The sequence below is a fragment of the Microtus pennsylvanicus genome, chromosome 20 (genome assembly GCF_037038515.1).
Source record: "Microtus pennsylvanicus isolate mMicPen1 chromosome 20, mMicPen1.hap1, whole genome shotgun sequence".
Classification (NCBI taxonomy): domain Eukaryota; kingdom Metazoa; phylum Chordata; class Mammalia; order Rodentia; family Cricetidae; genus Microtus; species Microtus pennsylvanicus.
The window spans coordinates 38,625,165-38,645,416 of NC_134598.1; the positions used below are offsets into that span (position 1 = coordinate 38,625,165).

Genomic DNA, 20,252 nt, shown 5'->3' on the forward strand with positions numbered 1-20,252 from the left:
CGCAAGTGCTTGAGAATGGTGCCGCTCCAGCGCATTGGCTTGTAGTAGCCTTCCCTCTTTCTTGGCCTCTTAAGTTCTCCTATAGTCACCTTTTAGTAATGGGAGCTTCTCCTCCCCATACCACTATAAACAGAAAATGCCCATTGAGCATGGCTGGTAACTCAGTCTGGGCAAGAACCCTTTCCAACTCATGACTCCCTGTGTAAAATCCTGAATTCTCTAGCTCTTTCCTTCCTTCTCAGTTTCCGAGGCCACTGTTGAACTTGATGTCTCAATTCCTAACCAGTCTAACCAGATACTCCTCCCTTTCCTTCTTCTGTTCAGTTGGTTCCCAGGTCTGTTTTCCTCCTACTCTGCTGATTTGAGCCTTGGAGAAGAGCTGGGCAGGTGCTCTGCTGTGCCCTAGTGCAGGCAAGGCTCTGTCAATACTTTGCACAGATGAGATTATTGCAGTGTGCTAGGCAAGTCATGGAAAGATGTGTGTACACGTTTGTCTCCCTTGGCCTGCGGGAACTCTGCTCTACCTGTCTCTGCTTCCCCAGTGTTGACCCAGCTTTTCAGCATGGGTCGAATACAGGTCGTTGGGCTTGCACTGCAAACACTTGATTGACTGAACTGTATCTCTCCAGCCCCTAAAGACTTAATTCAAGCTGACTTCTTGTTTTCTCTACTAGGAATCCCAAGTGAGTTATAACACTTATTTCTGTAGTCAAGTGCTTAGTGTAAGAGGTGTTAACTCGAGTCTTCTTGAGACTCAATGAAAAGTAGGCGTTTTTGTTTTTTCCCTCTGGGTCTACCAGTTAGATCTGAATATGAAGGCTGAGTGTGCATGTTTCTTCAATCTCAGTGTGTTCTGTGGGAACACAAGAGAGCTTCTGTGTCCTTTACGCTCTGCGCTTTTCAAGTGGACCGATCAGCCTTGCTTGTTGCCCAACTTTCCCCTTTGTTTTCACTGCAGCCCAAAGTGCTGCTGCTTATGAAACTCTAAATATTAAAACAGTTTAATCAGCTGCTAAGGTCTAGGACCCAGCTTAGTTGTATCAGCCAGCGTGGCTCTGGGATAAACTAGAAATACATGTGCAAGGGTTCTCACAGTGAATGGGCTGGTCCCTGTGACAGTAATGCTACCACCTGTATGTGCAAAACTTGCTTAATCAACACCTGTGACTCACCTGCAGCCACTCACACTTCCGTTGACACAGAATGAACCACTAAGCTATAACAAAGGACAAGGTATTGACTGGCAGGTTGCTGGGAGCTGGCACACCCTGTCCGAGGACTTGTTTACAAAGCTGAGCTATGTTTGGTTGGAACAGTCCACACGGCTCTCATGTAAAGAGCCACTTTCTTTCCTTTGCTACATGAGTGTCAGCAGTATGGTCCTGGATGCCCACTGCCACCTCCTGTGACCCACGCTGACCTTGGCAACTCTCTGGTCTCCAGGAAGTTGTGTACCCTAGGAATATGCTCCCCAGGGGCTAGTGTCTTCCTCTCATTCTATCTGTTACCCTTCCTGTCTAGATGCAGTGCAGAAGTCTTTGGGGATGGCGGGAGGGGAGAAAGAATCTCCAATCTTAATCTGTCATGTACATGTCACTGATTTCTTAACTTTGTAGGAGAGTCACTTGAGAGTCCTGAACACCTAACTGTCACTGAACTGCACCAAGCTCCTGTGCCAGATCCTAGGTGCTCAGCCAGCTTGCTTCTTTGGGGCGTGTCATATATATTCACAAGAGAAATTCCCGGAGCCGCGGCTACTCCGTGACATGGAGTTTTTAGCTGCTTGTTTTTTTCTTTATGAGCGTGAAGAACTGCCACTCTTGATACTCCAGGAATAGAGTCATCTGCATCCTAGAAGTGAATACAGCAGCCAGGAGGCCTTGGGGGTCATCTGGTCCTGGTGACAGGCAGGCCTGGAGGAAGCGTGCCGTGGCTGTTTTGAGGTGTCCTTTGGGGCTGTGTTTGGAAGTCCCTGGTCACTGTATGTAAACTGAATGGGTCTTTGTTATGTTTCAGCTTCCTTACGTCAGCGTGGAGGGAAAATGCTCTTGTTTGGGTCAGAGTTGTAAAAGCAAAACCCAATTCATATAACCTTTCAGAATCTATTTAGTGACTTCTCCCCTTTCCTTTTGCCCTTATGCACCTCTAAATGTCATAATTATTGAAGGCTGAAGTTTTGGGAGCAACATGTACTAGCTTACGGGTGAAAACAATCCATTGGAGATGTGGCCGACATGGGACCTGTATATACCCTTTCCCTCTGTTTCCATTCCCAGGCCAGTTGGAAATCATTCGGAAGTGCTGGCTGCAATCTAGTGTTACACCAGGGTCTGGCTAGACACACCGGCTTGATGATAAAAATCAGAGTGTCCAGCCTGATGCAGATTTTGAAAGACATTTGTGTTACTGCAGTTGGGATTCTGGACGGATGCCATTGAATGCTGAGATGTTTTTAGGGGCAGAGTCAAAGTGGGGACATTTTGGCCACATGGTCATTTATGGAGCTGCTAGTTCTGTCTAGCAAAGGGGCAGGTCCCTAGCAGGGCTGGCAACTGAAGCATATCCATGTCTGCCCTGCTTAGGAACGGCAGCCCAGCCTCAGCTGGCCTCCAGAACACCCAGAAGCTGACCCAGCCGTAGGTTCTGAGCATTCTCACTACACGTTCATACTCTTGTTATCTGAAGCAAAGGTTCCTCTGCCTTTACACCTAGTTCTGTCCAGGGCCGTGGCTGTCACTTTGAGAAACTTCTTGCTGCCTGGTACCACTCCTTGCCTTCAGCTGTGTTTTATTATTGAGACATGGGTGAGGCTACTGTAGAGTGACGGCTGCCACAGGTGTTCCCCGTGTTCTTACCTGCCTAAAGCATGGCTTCTCCATGATGTTATCTTAGCAGTACATCTCTCTTACCCTTTTCCAGAATGCAAGGTCACCCGCCAACACACTCACACACGTGTGAGGCTGTTAGACTATTACCAACTGGGGCAGAGCTTTCTATAGGAGCAACTTCAGCTATCTTTGTCAGGAGCAAAGGGCCCAAGCCCCTTACTTCTGTGAGGCTCTTGTACTGATTCCCTCCACATGGGCCTCATGAGTGAGCCCTGGCTTCTCAAGGTCTGATATAGAACTGCAGTCTTACTGAAGCAAGCCATCAGGGAATACTATGAAATTAGGTAATGGGGTTTTAAGATGTTACCTTTCCTTTTTCCATTTTTCTCCCTTCACTTCCCTTACCTTCCTTTCTTTTTGTTTTGTTTTTGTTTTTTTTGAGACAGGGTTTTTCTATGTAGCCCTAGCTTTCCTGGAACTTGCAGAGTCTGGCTGGCCTCGAACTCGGAGATCCACCTGCCTCTGCCTCCGGAGTGTTGGGATTAAAGGCATGTGCCACCATGCCTGGCAAGATGTTACATCTTAATGTGTTCATTTTGGTCATTAACCAGGCACCTGTGTGTGTGTGTGTGTGTGTGTGTGTGTGTGTGTGTGTGTGTGAAGGAGGAGGGAGGAGGGTGCTGGGGGACCTGAAAAGGGCACTCACATCTCCTGGGGTAGACAATCAGAAAGCCAACATCCATCATCCTCTCTAGAACTCACTTTAGCTGACTATCTTTGACATTTCTAGTCTTACCTCCGCCCCATCCTCATTTCTACCTCACCTAGCTTTTTCCAGAGGTTCTAGAGAAAGATGCAAGAGCTAAATAAGAACAGAGGAGGAGCAGGAAGCAGCAGCAATATTCTGTGGATTCGTTGACTGACCTTTTTTTCTTCCTTTGGATAACCTACCTAAATCATGGCTGGGAGTGCTGGCCTCAAGACCTCCTCTTCCCTCATCAGGGAGTGGATGAGGGACAGGAGAATCTGCTGACTGTTGTGCCAAGTGTCTTTCCACGTTCTGGGTCATCCCCATCATCCTCGAGAAGAATTCTGGAAGTTTTTGCCAGCTTCATTCTGTGATCGAAGAGCAGTTGAGCAAATTGAGGGCAACGTGGGCAGGGTGGGTGTAAGCAAGCCCCAGGGACCATCCTGCACACACTGAACTTAGGAATAAAAGAGTTGGGCTTGGTTGGTACTGTGAAGTGCAGACCTCCAGCCCTTCATGCCTCACTCCACACCACAGGGTATTTGCTCCTCAGTCTAGTCAGTTCCAACTAGGCGAAGCCCTGCAGTCTACAGCTCCAAACCAAGGTCTCAGTGGTCTCTGGACCTTCACAATGTAGAATCACATCAGCTGTTTATTCCTCCAAACCAAGGATGTGGAAAGAGGCCAAGGAGGGCTTCTGAAATAACCAGCATGCTTGCTCTTGATATTGACTTGATCATGAGGGAGGAGAAGGCAAGGGAGGAGAAGGCAAGGAGGAAGAGGATGACCCTGAGGGCCAAATGGATCTCTGCAGCCAGGGCCAAAGCTGCCACTTTTGCCCTTCTGGAAACCAGCTTGAAGGTGCAATTATGCATAAATGCAGGGTTCTAAGTGAGCCAAGGCAGGAGAGGGTCTCTACCCTTGTCTTTGCTACTCCAGTCTGGGCTGGGAGGACTAAGAAAAATGATGAATGCTTGCTGGATGTGGCAGATCATTCAGGAAATCTCAGCACTTGGGAGGCTGATAAAGCAGAAGAGTCACCATGATTTTGAGACTTGCTTGGGCTATGTTCAGCCCGAGTTGCTGAATGAAACTCTGTTCCAAGAAAACAAGCAGAAAACTCCCCAGAGACCATAGTGGCTGCTTCTGTGTTCCTGGAGACCTGGAAAAACCTTAGATGATCACCAAGGCTATGCAGAACTTGAGCATAACCAGAAACTGCTCCCGTTAATAACCCTTCCCTCCCTTGCAGCGTTCAGGTGGCTGAGGGCGCTGTGCAGATCTGCATGGCTGTGTTCTGATATCCTGGGTCGTCTCGGGATCAGGATGCTGCTGCTGCAACCTACAGTGTTTCTAGCACCAGGTGCTTGGTGATGTGATCTGGGAGCAGTCTGGTGCAGGGGAAGGAGCATATGCGCACTGGAAGGGGAGTCAGGACCACTTTGCCTAGCTCTGCAGCCAACCATCTGAGTTATAATGGCCGAGACCAGGTTGGAGTGGAACCTTTTCTGGAAGAGATTCCAAAAGGCTTCAATGTGTGTCCTGTGTTCTGTGTTCCACAAAGAGAAACACACGCACTGTTTCTGAAGGTTGTCCCACCAGACCTTTTGTAAACGCGGGGGCATTTACATTATTTACATTAACTGACGCCTTGTTTAGAGCAGGTAGAATGCTGAACCATATAGAACCCCTCACGATGTCTTCTCATGCAACAGGGAGCTACCCACTCCCTCTGGGTTCCCATCTAACCTTGAGGGAAAAGCAAATTCTGTGTGAGGTCAAAGACACAATCCTAGGACCCTCTCCACAGGGGGCACAGGCTCTTCTCCTCTGGATTCCTGCTGTTGGCTCTAAGCCTGGGTACCATTATGTGGGGGTCCCTCTACTCTGTTCTGAAAAGCCCCACTTGTTGCATAGGGTCTAGCTTCTTTCTTTCGGCATCAAGATCCCTAGGAGGTCCAGCTGCGATGGGGCCTTTGTCAGCCTACACCCAGCAAGGATGGCACTAGCTTGCTCTGGGTGGGTAGTAGGCTCCTAGGCTGGGCTTCCCTATTTCTGTCTGCAAAAACACCATTAAAAAGTATTGCCTCTTTTGTGTTGCTGAGGTCCAACTACAATGTCTGCATTTGATGGAGGTAAGTCAAGGCTTCGAAGCGGGCCTCTGCCCAAAGGCAAGCAAAACACCAATAAGAATGCAAAACCAAGCCACACAGACATCTTACTGGGTGCCATCGGCAGGGGAGCAAGCGTATGGTGGGTGTAGTGATGTCTTCTCTGTCTAGAACGTCCGCCCTGAGGAGCCCAGTCAGGCGGCATTGGAATGTCATGGTCAAGGAGGTGGGGATGCGCGTAGATCATCAGTTCCTGGGTCAGAGGCATCTAGGAAGTGTGTTTCCACCAGGAACCAAGGCTGAGAAGGAGGGAGCCAGAGAAAGTCTCCAGTCATCGAGTCTTCCTGCCCTTCTGCTCTTCAGCCCGAGGAGGAGGCTAGTCGGAGAAGAGGCTGGCAAAGGACTTCCTCAGGTTGCGGATGGTCTCAGCCTTGGCCTCGTCTTCACTTGGGGTCCCTCGATGGGAGGCATCTGACGTACTGAGGCTGTTAGTCAGGGACTGAGATTTGCTGAAACAGAAAGCAAGAGTTTGGGGATGGTCATGGCTGGGACTCTCAAGGGAATGAGTCTGGAGCCAGCTGTAAAGTCATCAAAGGATGTTGAGACCTGAAATCAGGCATCACAGTGTGTATAGGATGCTAGCCTAGAATTTGCAAGGTGGCAGGGGGTATCACATTCATTTTCTTAGGTCTAGAAATCGGGGTTTCCAGAGGCAAGTACGGCTTGGATAGACCTTCCAGCAAGAAGTAGGGAGCATTTACAGCTTCCATTCTTTCCCCCATTCCAGGCTGCTCTCTAATTTGTCAGCCATAGTGGGCCATACCAGGTTCTAGTTATTCTCAGAGGTCCCAGCATTAGCTGAGAAACCAGGTAGTCCCTGTTCTAGATCCCCTGTCTCAGCTGAGGGATTTTCCAGATAGGAGAGGCCTGTGGTCCTGAACATGAGTATTGCATTGATTGTTAATTGATATAGGAAGGCCCAGCCACTGTAAGTAGCGCCATTCCCTGGACAGGTGGCTTTGGGCTATGTGAGAAAACTAGCTAAGCAGGAGTCAGTGAGCAAGTCAGATGACAGCATTTTCCCATAGCTTCTACTTTAAGTTCCAGTCTGAGTTCATTTCCTGATTTCTCTCAGTGATGAACTGACCTGGAAGCTGAAACAAATCCTTTCGTCTCCAAAGTTGTTTAGAAAAAAAATTCAAGATTTTTATTTGTATTTTATGTGCATGGGTGCTTTGTCTGCATGTTTCTCTGTTCTTCCGGAAATAGTTACAGATGGTTATTAGCCTCCATGTGGGTGCTGGGAACTGAACCCTGGTCCTCTGATTGAGCGCTCTTAACTACTGAGATACTTGTCCAGCTCCTCTAAAATTGTTTTTTTTTTGTCAGAGTGTGTTATTACAGCAACAGAAAACTAGAATAACAGGAAAATGATTTTTTTTCAGCTACATAAATTGACATATGTTTGTTACACAGCAAATGGTGACTGATACAGGGATCATGAGGACGTGGTGGAGCCTAATCTGTACTCTCAAACTGCGTCCCTGCTACACAGATGCCACCCTATAGGTCCACTTTTGGACCTTGGATTCTCGGCCAGGCTGTGGTAGGTTCTTTGTTCCTGATCCTGAATCAGCTCATCTTTGGATATACTCTAACTCTCCTCGAATCCATTCAGACTCTCAGATACTTACTTGAGGTGGGGGTGAGGTGGTGCTGACTTTTGGGGCTCTTCACCCTGCTGGGAGGTGCTGCGACCCTGCACAGGTGGCCGGGGATATGGCTTGGAGGCCTGGTTTGGAGAAGTGCCACCAGATGCCCGGGATAACTGTGGAGAGCCTGGTGACCTCTGCTGCTGTGGAGATCCTGACTGAGGGCTCACAGGCTGCTGGCCCTGTGGGGAAAGCCTCTGTTGGGATGGACTTCTAGATCTGGGAGGCTGGGGAGACTGAGCTTGACGAGGGCTCCCTAGAAGCCAAAGAAAGAGTTAAATTTTAATTTGTTTTGGGAATAAATGTAGCTGTGTGCTTAACACACATGTTTATATAGACATGTTTCTCATAACTGAAAACAACATAGAAGCTAGATCTCAGGGAGGTGGTTAGGAATATCAAGAAACAGCTATATGGCAGGGGACATATTTCACTTGGTAGCTTGCTGGTCTAGCATACACAAAGCCCTATAATTGATTCCCAGCATGGTTAGGCATGGTGGTGCCTGCCTTTAACTCCAGTAGTCAGGAGGCAGAGGCAAGAAGATCAGGAGTTCAAAGTCATCCTTGATGATGTAGAGAATTCAAGGCCAGCATGGGGTACCTAAGACCCTGTGCCAGAAAAAAAATACCCACAAGAAAGCATCTATATGGTGGAGTATGGGCTGATTGTCATGTGCTGTGTCAGGGTACCATTAACCGACCTCTTGACAGTATGTGCCACATGCACACCACTACACGGAAGGAGAAAAAGCCGTTTATAAGGTCGTGTGTATTTGTTTCTCATTGTGCACTAATGTATAGAGCAATGTAATAAAGAAACACTGGAAAGTTGCACATTGGAACAGGCAGGTCTCACACGCCAACGTATGGATGGCAACTGTACAGTTGTGGGGCAACTGTAGCAGGTTAGGGATTTGGTGTGGTGTTATAGACAAAAACATGCTTTCTTAAATGCAAATGTTGATGCACTACCCCCTCAATGTGGCTGGATCTGGAGAGAGGGACTTTAACGAGGTAATTAAGGTTAACGGTCATAGGGTGAGGTTTTGATGCAGTGGGTTTGGAGTCCTTAGATGAAAAGAGGTAAGCAGGAAGATGTGGAGTCAAGTGTAGTGACTCAGGAGGTTTTGGCAGGAGGACTGTGTCAAGTTTGAGGCTAGCCTTGGCTACACAGCGAGTTTCATCTAGTCTGTTTAGAGTGGGACACTATCTGAGACACCAAGACTTCATTCCCTCTTGGTATAAGACATAGATCTCGCTCTCTTTCTAAAGGGGGTAAACATAAGGAAAATACCGACGGACTCTTGTCTCTGGAAGGGAGGGAGGGAAGAGCAGGGCCTGAGGCAGCCCTTACTAACCACCAAGGGATGCTGGGTAGGAACACAGTTGGGAGCTTTCCAGAGAGGCTAAAGATTGACCAGGAGTAGGGGTGGGAGACTTAAGATAAAATCCAGGCTTTAAGTAAAAGTGTCACGATTTTTGTACGCTTTTTTTTGTTTTCTCCACCCAGTGCAGATCAAACAAAACATCTGATTTCTCCTTTTATCTTAAGCCCTCCACCCCCAACCCCAGTTGATGCTATCTTGGAAAATCTGTGTCCTTGTTCAATAACTCATTGAGTATTTCATGTGTTTCTACTTTACCACTGGGATCCATTGGGAGATACTTGGTTGTTTCTTACAGCTTTTTGGCAAAGCAATCAACTTAGTATTTTTTATTTGAGCATATACTATATATATGTATACATACATACATACATACATAAAGTTTCCTATGCACAGAATTGACCCTAAAAAGATAAAATTTATTAAAAGAAAACTTCATGTTTACTGAATTTGAAAATGAGTTCAAAGCAAATTAATAATGTGATTCTAATTATTATTTTTAGACATTGGTAAAACTCTCCAAGTAGTTTCATTGACAAACTAGCCTCAGAGATTCCCTCTATCTCCATCTCTAGGATTACTCTGTCACACTCAGGTTTTATTTTATTTTATTTTATTTATTTATTTTATGTGGGTACCGGAGTTCAGAGCCATGTCTTCATGTTCAGAAGGCATGCACTTATCCACTGAGCTGCCTCCTCAGCCTCTTTTGAGACAGGATCTCACACTATAGTCCAGGCTGGCCTGGCATTGAACTCAATTGATAGTCCAGAATAGCCTGAAACTCACAGCAATCCTCCTGCCTCAGTTTCTTTTGTGCTGAAACTCATCAGGTCAGGCCTTGTTTGTTATATTTCGAGAAGACTGACCACAGATACTGATGATTAAAACGCCAACCTAACTGGTATTTTGACAAATACGGTAACTTTTAGTCTACAGTTAAATATAATTTTGATTATTGTATATGCATTTGGAGTATATTGGAGGGTTGTCAATTTCAAAGGCATTTATATGAGAAAGTAAACTCATCTGGAGGGTTATGTTAAGTACAGGAAATAATGGGGAAAGTAAGGAAGGAGAGAGAAGGCTGAAAGGGAGGCAGGAGGGGGAGAGGGGGGCCTCTTTCATCCAGAGCTGTGGAAGAGGAGGAGACCATCTGCTGCCCAAGGTCCACTGCTCCCCAGAAGCAATGAATCTCTAATAGATACGATTAGAAAGTCCAGGACAGGATGGAAACGCCTTCTGTCAAGATTGAGAGAAGGGAATCTCCATGCCAAACTCTGAAACCCAAGCTGGCGCAGAGCAGCCAGGCTGAGCACACGGATCTCCTACAAGGGTCACGCTTGGCAGGTGCTCCCCTTGAGCCCGTGCGTGGGAAACCCTTACACCTGACCTCCCTCCAGTAAATCTTTAGCTATTCTCACAACCCTTCCTCCTCTTGTTATCCAGCCGGGATTCACCCTCTCACAAGCCGCAGCTTTGAGGAAAATGTCAGCAGCTGCGGGTATAATCTGGGTGTCTTCCTTTTCTCTTTCTCACTCCGGCTGGTTGGCTCGTAAATGTATGCTCAGGCACCACTAGTGGCTACAAATAACATTTCCCAGAAGGTTTGAAAGTCCAGGCTTGTAAAGCTGCCATCTCCTCACTGTGCCTTCCTGGGCAAAGCTTCAATTTCCTACTTGGGAAAAGGGAGACACTGAGGCTTCCTCTGTAACGTGGCTGGGCGGATAGAAATGAGCACAGAAAGGAACGGCCCTAGTACAGGGCCCAGCACATTAGGTACTCGACAGTCCTGCTGTTCGCTCTTTCTAACTCCTTCCTGACCTTAAGGGGACAGCAGCCCTCCTAGCTTCCTCATCCTGCAGACGGAGGGAGTGTTCAAAGCTAGAAGATAAAGTGTCCGGATGGACTGTCTAGACCAGCTGTGATCCCTTGGGGTTATGAGTAACCCTTTCACCAGGGTCGCCTAAGACCATCAAAAACCACGGATAATTTATATTATGATTCATAACAGTAGCAAAATTACAATTATGAGGTAGCAACGAAAATAGTTTTATGGTTGGGGGTCACGACAACATGAGGAACTGTATTAAATCCGAAGTATTAGAAAGGCTGAGAGCCACTGCTCTGGATGGTCTCCAGCAACGCGTTTTTATTGGTTCAATTATTATTTAATTACTCTATGCATCAGCACACACCCTTGGATGTGCAAGCAGAGTCAGAGGACCTTGAGTGTCTTCCTCTATTGCTTCCTAGATTACGCCCCGTAGACCAGTGGTTCTCAACCTTCCTAACGCTGAGATCCTTTAATACAGTTCCTCATGTTGTGGTGACGCGCCCCCCCCCTAAAATTATTTCATTGCTGCTTTATAACTGTAATTTTTCTGCTGTTATGCACTGTAACGTATATGGCTGATATGCAGGATATCTGGTATGCGACCCCCTTGGGGGCCATGACCTACAGGCTGAGAACCACTGCTTTAGACGGCATCTGTTATTGAACTTGAAGCCTGCCATTTCCTCCAGACTAACCTGGTGAACAAGCTACCAAGAGCTGCCTGTTCCTCCCTTCCCCTAGTGCTGGAGCTACAGGCATGTTTGGCTGTGCCTAGCTGATTTCCCCGAGTGCTTGGGATTTGAACTTAGGCCCTCACATCTGCACAGCAAGTGTTCTTACCTGCTGAGCCCCCTCTCTAGTGTTCTGCCTGGCATTTCGACATCCACACTGATAGAATGTTTCTCAGTGGCTTCCCGAGTCTTACCTTGGGGAGGTGGCCTTGGCTGGGGCTGTCCTAGCTGAGGTCCCAGCTGGCCTTGCCCTGGAGATTTTGCAAGTTTAGTCTGTGGACCCTAGAGCAAGAGAAGAGAAAGGAAGCCTGTGACAACAGAATGTCTGGGTGGGAGTCGAGGCCTTATACAGTTTTTTTTTTCAAAATAATCACTGATGTAAAACACATGATGTATGATTCTTCAGTGTATAGATTTTCAGCATAGCCATGGAGGATGCTGTATACACCCCTGACCTCCTAGTAGCCCCTTGAGTTTAACTACTACTCCTGTGTTTATAAAGGGATGAGTTTCTATGGGATAAACAGGGATTGGGGTTGGGGGAGGATTTGAAACTAGCTTTTCCAGAAAGCTGGCAAGCTGGTAAATTCCCCAGTGGGGCCTATGCAGGGGAGGCTCACGGAACTGAAGTTTTCTTCCCAGGGCATAGGAGGTGGAAAGGGGACCCTGCACTCCTCTGTCCCCATCCCATTCTCCCCCATGATGCCCTCCTGGGGTTATCTCCAATAAACCCTGGGGGTTTTCATTCCATAACCTCCTTTGTTCTCAAGAGAACCTTACCCAAGGTCTCAGGGGTGAGGGCACCGTGCCCCCTGGCACCAGGAGTTGGCTCATCTTGGAGACAACAAGGTCGGCCATTAAATGCTTGTCCTCTTCGACATGCTCTCCAATCAGAGGCATTGAACTGTCCATGACCTAGGAGGAGGGAAAGGAGGCTGAATGACTCTGAGTTAAGATGGCTTGACCTGGCTTCCTGTTCTAGGAGTGTTGACTCTGGGCTCAGGAAGGAATGACCACTAGGTGGCAATGTCCTCCATGCAAACAGCCCAGCTGGCCCCTTCCCGTTGTCCAGTTCTGTTTCCTTCTCAACAGACTCCTGGATTCAGTTCAATTCAGCCTCCACATGCTGGAGTCCAGCAATGTGACCAGGGCCAGGGTAGCATGCCTGACCTTTTCTGTATTTTTCTTTGGGGGGTTGGTCTCCGCCCCCTCATTTCCCACCCGAATTTCCTCCCAGGGTTGGGTCTGGCCCCCTAAGGTTGAAGATGTCCTCAGAGATGGAAACAGCAATGGTGGGGGCTCCATCACAACAACAACCAAAATTTTGACATAGGCTGGAAGTGACCCAGGGTTCATAGAGAAGACAGAAGAAGACAGAGGGTTGTTCCGGGGACCCTGCAGGATGCAGGCTCGAAGGGAAACACCCTCGAAACCAGGCTGTTTTTTGGCAGCCCTGGGAGTTCATGTTGGGCTCGTCTACTTTAGTGATAGATAGGAAACTGAGGTTCAGAGATGAGAGAGCCAGTGGACCAGCTGAACACTAGGCGCAGGCAGTTTGGCAGTCTTAAGGGAACACAAAGACTTTGTAGACCTGTGACAGAGCTGTGTTGGCCACCTGCAGGAGCCCAGTCTTCCTCTGTCACCTGCCTCACTCAGTAAAGCCCTCTTTGGCCAGCTCTAGGGTAATCATACAGCCTCATTCCCAGATTCTGTACCCAACTTTCTGTACCTCCTCCCCACCTCAGTCACCTGGCTAACTCCTTATCCGTCATGAAACCCCTAGTCAGCTCTTCCTTCTAGAAGCCCCTCAGGGACCACACAACTTCCTAGGAGCCCCTCTGTGCCTGGGTCTTTGCTGAACTCACGTATCTGTCCCTTTAAAAAAATTAGTCTCAGAACTATCACTTGCCATCCCTAAGCCCATGAAGTCAGGAGTGGCCTGCGTCCTGGAGAAAGGGGTAAGCGTGTTCACCCTGGGAAGGCCTTGATAGTACAATTTCACTAAGCACTGATGATATATGATGATATATATTCTAAGAACCAGGTATCGATGACATCAGCTCTATCTCAGAGCAGCACTCTGTAGGGCTGGGCTTTTTGGTAAGATGCTTGGGGCCTTCACTTCCATTCCCAGTACCTACATTCCCAGCATTCAGAAGGTGGAGGCAGGGGCACGAGACGTTCAATGTCTTCCTACATATCGAAGTTGAGGGCAGCCTGGGCTACATGGGACCCTGTCTCACAACAAGAGGTCTTTGAGGCTTATGGTTACTCTGATTATTCTCACCAGAGTGATGAGGGTCAGACGGGAAGTTCTCACCAAGCATTGGATGGCTCAGTGGTGAGACTTTGGACACAGCAGTCGGGGTTCCAGGTCTGTGTTGTGCTATGGGTTTGCTTGGGTCTAGTGTCTGTCAACTGTAAACTAAGGGTTCCAGCAGCTGCAGTGGCTTTCAGGGGACGGTGGGTACAAGCACCCAGTGTGCCTCAGGGACTGAGAAGCAAACTAGGGTATGGGTATGGGTCCCAGAAGGTCCTGAAAACTGTCCCCAAATGGAGCTCTCTGAGGTGGCTGTCCTGCCTGGGTCACAGGTAGTCTCCATCACGGATTTCCCCAAAGGTCCTGGGCTCCCGGCTTGGCCTGTCTCTCGTCCCTCACACCCTGCCCACTGCTTTCTGCCCTGGATGTCCCCCCACATTCTCTGCAGTGGAAAACAGACATGACAAGGAGCCAGAGGTCAGGAACTGGAGTCCCCACCGTGGACACAGCCAGAGGAAGTGGACACTCACTCTCCCCAGGGAAACATTTTTTCCCAGTGAGCAAGGTCATCCTCTGGGCCAGGTCAAAGAGGACGAGGTTCAGGGTGTTTCCCCTAAGCGCCCTCACTGAATGTACCATGCAAGCCCTGTGCTCTCACGCAGAGGTGACTGGGAGACAGTGGATTTCTATTCCTAGGAACAGACTTCCTCTCTTCCTGATTCCATCCCAAACCTCAAAAGGAAAACAATTCTCTAATGTTTCTGAGGGGGAAAAAGAATCCCAAATCTGAAAGCCATCTTTTTTTCTTTGTTTTATTGAGATTTTTCTGGAACATTTTTGAAAAGTTGTTTTCTTATGTTTATAAGACCCAAATTGACTTTTTTGTTTGTTTGTTTTTAAATGTGAAGCATCTTTCATCCTTGACCTCACCCCTAACCCCAAGTGTCTGGAACTGGGGCCTCTGGGTATAGATTTTTGTGAAAGTGGAGGGATGTCAGAGGCTAGAGGTCATGTGTGTGTGTGTGTATGTTTGTGTATGTGCATGTGTGTATGTATGTGTACATGTGTGTGTTTGTGTGTATATATTTGTATGTTTGTGCATGTGTATGTATTTATGTATGTGTGTATGTTTGTATGTTTGTGTATGTGTGTGGTGTTAACTGAGAGAGGAGGGAAACAGTTTATATTTTTCTTCTCACTTTTTAAAGATTTATTTATTTTGTTTGTATGAGTGTTTTGCTTGCATGTATGTATGTACATACATATTCCAGATGGCTGTGAGCTACCATGTGGATGCTGAGAACCAAACCTAGGTTCCTCTGCAAGAGCAATGGGAGATATTGGCTACAAGTCATCTCTTCTGCCCTTGGCCCTCATTCCTAACGGGATAGCAGCCCTTTCCTACTCCCCTGCCCCATCTGAGCCCTGTTCATTCAGCTTCAAGCCCGGTGCCCAGAGTGAAGAAATGAGTGTGTGTGAGCCCGAACCAGAGTCATGTCTTGCATCCTAGGGAGGAAAGGTGATGCTGGGAGGTTTGCCAGGAGTTGCTAATGTCCAGGTGAAGAGGACCTCCACTCACTTCTGTTCTGGGAATAGTCAGAGGAAGAGTATTCTCCAACTTGAGGCAAGGATGGGATCCTACATATAGATGCCACTTACTGGTGGTAGCATCCAGCCTTTCTGGTGGGCCAACTAGTGAGACTGTCTCTGGCCCTGGGCTCTCAGCTTCCCCAACCCCCACTGCCAAGGCAGCCCTTCCATGACCTGCTGGTATGCCTTTCTACCCGATGCTCTTTGCCTATTAGTTGGTCCTTGGGCAGTGGGACAGACATGAGGGACTAGAGGACTGACTGGCTACTGTGGTCATCCCAGCCATGTGCCTCTCAGAGCAGCCCACATAGCTGCAGGGGAAGGGTGGCTACGGGGCTGCCCTCACGTGCCTTGGCCTAGTGTCAGCCCATTCCTCCCTTGCCTCATGGAAGGAGTGGGCAGAAAGGACCACATATGACTGTCGAGCTGGTAGTTGAGATTGGAGGGGAGCCTTGAGGCCACCAGGGCGTTTCAGGTTAAAGCTGCAGAAGTGCTGGAGGCTGGGAGATGGAGGAGAGAGGAGAAGGAGCCCTTGAGGAGAGTAGGAAGGGGTTGTAGAGGGAAGAGGCCACTGTGGGATGGAGAGATGCATGGGCTGCAGAAGGGTCCTTAGAGCGGTTCTGGATCCCAGTGCCTGCCTTTGAACATCTTACAATTCTATTTCTGGCAGTTGCATCTGTCCCTCCAGCTACACTCTGTACAATGGGTGACCTTTTGCTTAACAATGCTTTGCATTTTTTTTTAAAGTTATCTTCTCTTGCAGCTTGCTAATTTTGCTATGCTCAAGACTGTGTCTCAGAATTACCCAGTACCTGGCCTAAAGAATCCTCTGGGGCCCACGTTTGTTGAAAGAACTTAAGGATAGAACCTTGCATGGTGGTAAGGGAATTGCATTCATATCATGTCCTTGAACACTGAGGACACTGGACATGGGCACAGAATCGTGTAGAGTCTTAGCCTGATAAGCTGGGAAAAACTGTGCTCCAAGTTCTGGACTCTGAGGTCAGAGTGCTGAGCAGGAAGGCTCCCAGTGTTGCTGAAGCTGAGGTGGGTGCATGAAGCACTCCCTATGCCCTGAGCTATGTGCGGCAGGCCAGAGCTGGGGGTTGGTCAGCTAGGAACTGTTTCCTTCTGGGATGGTCCAGGCTGGACCCTCCCGCTCCATTCCTCACCTCGATGATATAATCTCTCCCATCCTTGCTGTGGACAGCCTTGACAGCACATATGTCTAGGCCGCCGAACATTTCTGAGCAGCTGTCCACCCATAGCCTGTACCTGCAAAGACAGACAGACTGACAGTGAGCATGGGGTAAGAAGCAAGGCAAGAGGTCAGAGGGAGACAGAGAAGGAAGACCAAGGAGTGGGGGCACTCAAGAAGCAGGGACAGAGGATGAAGAAGAGAAGGAATAAGAACCAGGAGGTCTCGGAGACCCATGGACACCCTTTGGCTGTTGTCCCCAGACCTGACTGCAGCAGCAGGAAGCTTGCCTTGCCCCCATCCAGGGCCATCCCGACACCAAGCCACCCCTGCAGTCCTTTTCCCTTGGGAAAGCAGCTTGAAGGACTCTAAAAATCCCTCCAGGCTACCCTCCCTGCTCAGAGCCCCAGCCAGACAAGAGCCTGTGGGGGACAAAGGACCTCATTCTCCTGGAGTTGGGGTGGGAGGGATGTGGGGGCAGGGGAGCTCCTTCAGACAGCTCCTGACTTTCCTGGGGGCCTGGCCTTCTGGACCAATTGCTTTTGTTCCTATTCCCGTGACTGACGGCTGCAGGGCCAGTTTGCTTTGCTGGGGACAGATCTGGGCTGTGAACTTTGACCCTGCGACAAGGGTTTGGTTGTATCTGGGGAGATCTTCTGGGCATGCACTTGGCTTTCCTTGTGGACTAGATTTGGTGACCACAGGGGACTTTGTGTTAATGTCTTTGCTTCTCTCCCCACTCTCTGAGGTCATGCAGGACACTTGGCTCTCAGATCTATTTGTGCATTTGAGCCACGTGACCTGGATGAGGAGGGAGCATGGCTGACAATTTCTAAGAACTCACTCTTTGATTGTATCCACCAGGGCCCACTGAGGCCTAGAGAGAAGGTCTCTTTCTGAGGTTATGCAGCAGGGCAGTAACATGGTCATGGTCACCTAGATCTCCAACTGGAACCCAACCCTAGTTCGTGAGGTCCAACAGCAGCCAGGAGCGTGCTGGGAGTAAAAGGCAGGATAAAGACCCCTTACTGTGCTTGGCAGGCTAACTCCTCATTCTTTCTAATTCTAGCTCAAACTGATCAAGGAGGGAGGGTTGAACTCATTGCTTTCAGGCGAAGATGCTGAGGCTGAGAGAGTAATAACTAACAGTGTGGCTTCCGTCCCAGATCGTGTCTGTGTCCAGGTTGTAAGCAAACCTCCTTCCCTTCATTTGGAGCCTGCCACAGTGTGTCTGTTTTTACTTGACATGGAGGAACTGGGGGGGAGAGAGAGATGAGAGAGAGAGACAGACAGACACACAGAGAGAGACAGACAGAGAGACAGACAGAGAGAGACAGAGACAGAGAGAGACAGAGAGAGAGAAAGAGAGAGAGACAGACAGAGAGAGGGAGACATAGAGAGACACAGGGAGAGAGGGAGACACACAGAGACACAGAGAGTGAGGGAGACAGAGAGAGACAGAGAGAGAGAGGGAGACACACACAGAGAGAGACAAAGAGAGAGAGAGAACACATATTGGGTAGGAGCACATGTATGCACAAATTGCACATATGGGTTGTAGGGCCCAAAGTGAACCTTGGGTGTTGTTCCTCAGAAGCCCCCTACCTTGATTTTTGAGGCAAGGTCTCCCACTCCATATGGAGCTCGCTGAACAGTGTAGCTGGCTGGCCAGCGAGCTCCAGGATCCTCTTGTTTCTCTCTCTCCCCCAGTGCTGCATTCTGCCACACCTGCCTGGCTTTTTAAATGTGCGATCTGGGGATGGAACCCATGCCCTCATTCTTGTGTGGTAAGTGCTTTCTGGACTGACCTGTCTCCCTGGCCTGTGTTATGAATGTTTCCTATTAGTTTCTCGGTGATTTTGAACGAGCTTTTCCTTCCTGATGCCTCTGTTTCCTTCATTTGATGCTTCTTGTGCTTGGGGCTCCAAAGATAATGCAGCCCCTGTACAGATAAACGGGCAGCTTCTGGACTCTACCCTGCGTTATTGAGTGGTCTCTACCTATTCTCAATGCTGCGTACAATGCTCGGACTGAAGCACAGCCACATTTGGCAACAACGTTGATCCCTGGGGCTGTGAGAGGCTTCGGGAGCCAGGTGTTAGAGTTACTGTATTTGGTGTTGACTCATGGGACACAACGTGCTCAGGGAGCACTGTGCCTGAGACACACTAATGAGTCAGGTTCTTCCCAAGAGAGATACGAGCCTAGACTTAGGACTGGAGGCAACTAGTTTCCAAAGGTTTTTTTTCAAACAGTGGACATCTAAGTTATGTGTGTGCATCACCCTAGGGCCAGAAACCCCAGAGGCCAGGAAATACGGGAAAGGTCCTCCCTTCAACCAGGTAGACTAGCACTAATCAAACTGAATGAATTGTTCAGGATCCACGGAGGGCCTGGGTCTGCTTAAGGGGCTCCAGAGACTTTGGAAGTGTAGGAATGGGACAGGGAGTTCTGTTCAGGCCATGGGCACAACTCACGACTGTCTGAGGGACAGTGCATGTTAGGCTGAGCAGACCCTGTCCTGTCTTCCAGGTTCCTGTTGGAGGGATCCTTGTGGCTTGAGACAGAGCAGAGCCACGGGATGGTGATGTGCTGGAGGTCCCCACCATAAACTTCGGAGGCCAGGGAGAGGGTAGGACTTACTGACTGCGAGAGTCATGAAGAAGAGGGCACTGGCTGTCCATGAATGCCCCCGCCTGGGGGAGGGGTGTGCCAGGTACTTGGCACAACCTCACAAGATTAGCTGGTACAAGGGAGTTCCCAGATGACAGCTAGCATCTCCTAACTGGGCCTGCTGAGAAAGGCAGGTATCCACCCTGGCAGGGTCCTCTGCCATGGTTAGCCTTTCTAACGGCATGCAGATTTACCTTCATTTTTCAGAACAAGTTCAGAACTGTCTGTTAGCTTATCTAGAAAGGGCAGAGGGTACCCACCTTGGTTCATCTGGCTTCCTGAGCTTATAGACCCTGAACTGGAGGTTCCACAGGGGCGGGGCTAATGTCTCTCTTCCCCACCACCTGCTCCAAGGCCGAGCTCTAAAACTAGTGCATAGTGACAGCTTGTGACATTGTTGTTGAGATGAAACAAAAGCTAGCTCCTTCAGGGGCCCACTCATTCAAGCCGGTACCTAGTCCTTCAGGAACCACGCTCTGGTCTCTCCTTCCCTAAATTTCACTGGGTGCCCCTTCTCCTTCTTTCTTCTACAAGTGTTCAATGCTCATGTTGCCCTAACATTATTGTGTTCATCTGCAATTGTGTCATCCCTTAGACAAGTGGGGAAAGGTGGCTGTCTTTAACATAGGTGGGGCAATTACTTTCCTTCCTACTAAAGACTTCTCAGTGTGTGGCATTACATCCTTCCTGGGACTCAGTCACTGTTGCTACAGAGGAAGGCTCCACTCCAGCCTCTAGAGTCGTAACTTGCCATAGGTTTACTCAAACACAATCTCACAGCCTTCTCAGCCCATGATTGGCTTAGGGATGATCCTATGATCCCAAGCCTGGCTAAGCAATCAATAAGGTTCCATTTCAGGCTTTGGATGAAATGACAGGAAAAGATGGTTTCTTTCTGTCGGACTTGACCCTGAGACATTAAGCCTAGTGACGCTGTGAACCATGGTTGGAGAAGTTTGAACAGACACAACCGTGAAAGAAATGATCTCACGGAGATGGGGTCTCAGGTCTCTCCTGAAAGCATGCCTCTTGAGTTTTCATCAACAAAAGCTACATCCCCAAAGCTCAAACTAATGAGCTTTGTTCTGATGCTTACAGATGACCCTTGGTTCTCAGAGGAGAGAATTGAGTCAGCGCCCTTTGCCGTGGCCGCTTTTCTGTTCAGCACACTGGCATG

At 48.7% G+C, this 20,252-nt stretch overlaps 1 protein-coding gene across 3 annotated transcripts in view; it reads right to left on the reverse strand.

The window, feature by feature from the left end:
* Positions 1–3,267: 3,267 nt before the first annotated feature.
* Syn3 (synapsin III) overlaps positions 3,268–20,252 on the reverse strand; it is a 382,057-nt gene continuing 365,072 nt past the window's right edge. For 2 of the 3 annotated variants that reach the window (XM_075954797.1, XM_075954798.1), the window contains exons 10-14: positions 16,377–16,479; positions 12,135–12,269; positions 11,549–11,636; positions 7,382–7,655; positions 3,268–6,196 (exon numbers count right to left, since the gene is read on the reverse strand). In XM_075954797.1, the coding sequence (XP_075810912.1) occupies positions 6,064–6,196; positions 7,382–7,655; positions 11,549–11,636; positions 12,135–12,269; positions 16,377–16,479 (733 nt within the window). In that variant the 3' untranslated portion in view covers positions 3,268–6,063. The remainder of the gene's footprint in view (positions 6,197–7,381; positions 7,656–11,548; positions 11,637–12,134; positions 12,270–16,376; positions 16,480–20,252) is intronic. The other variant, XR_012908665.1, reaches the window with a different exon arrangement.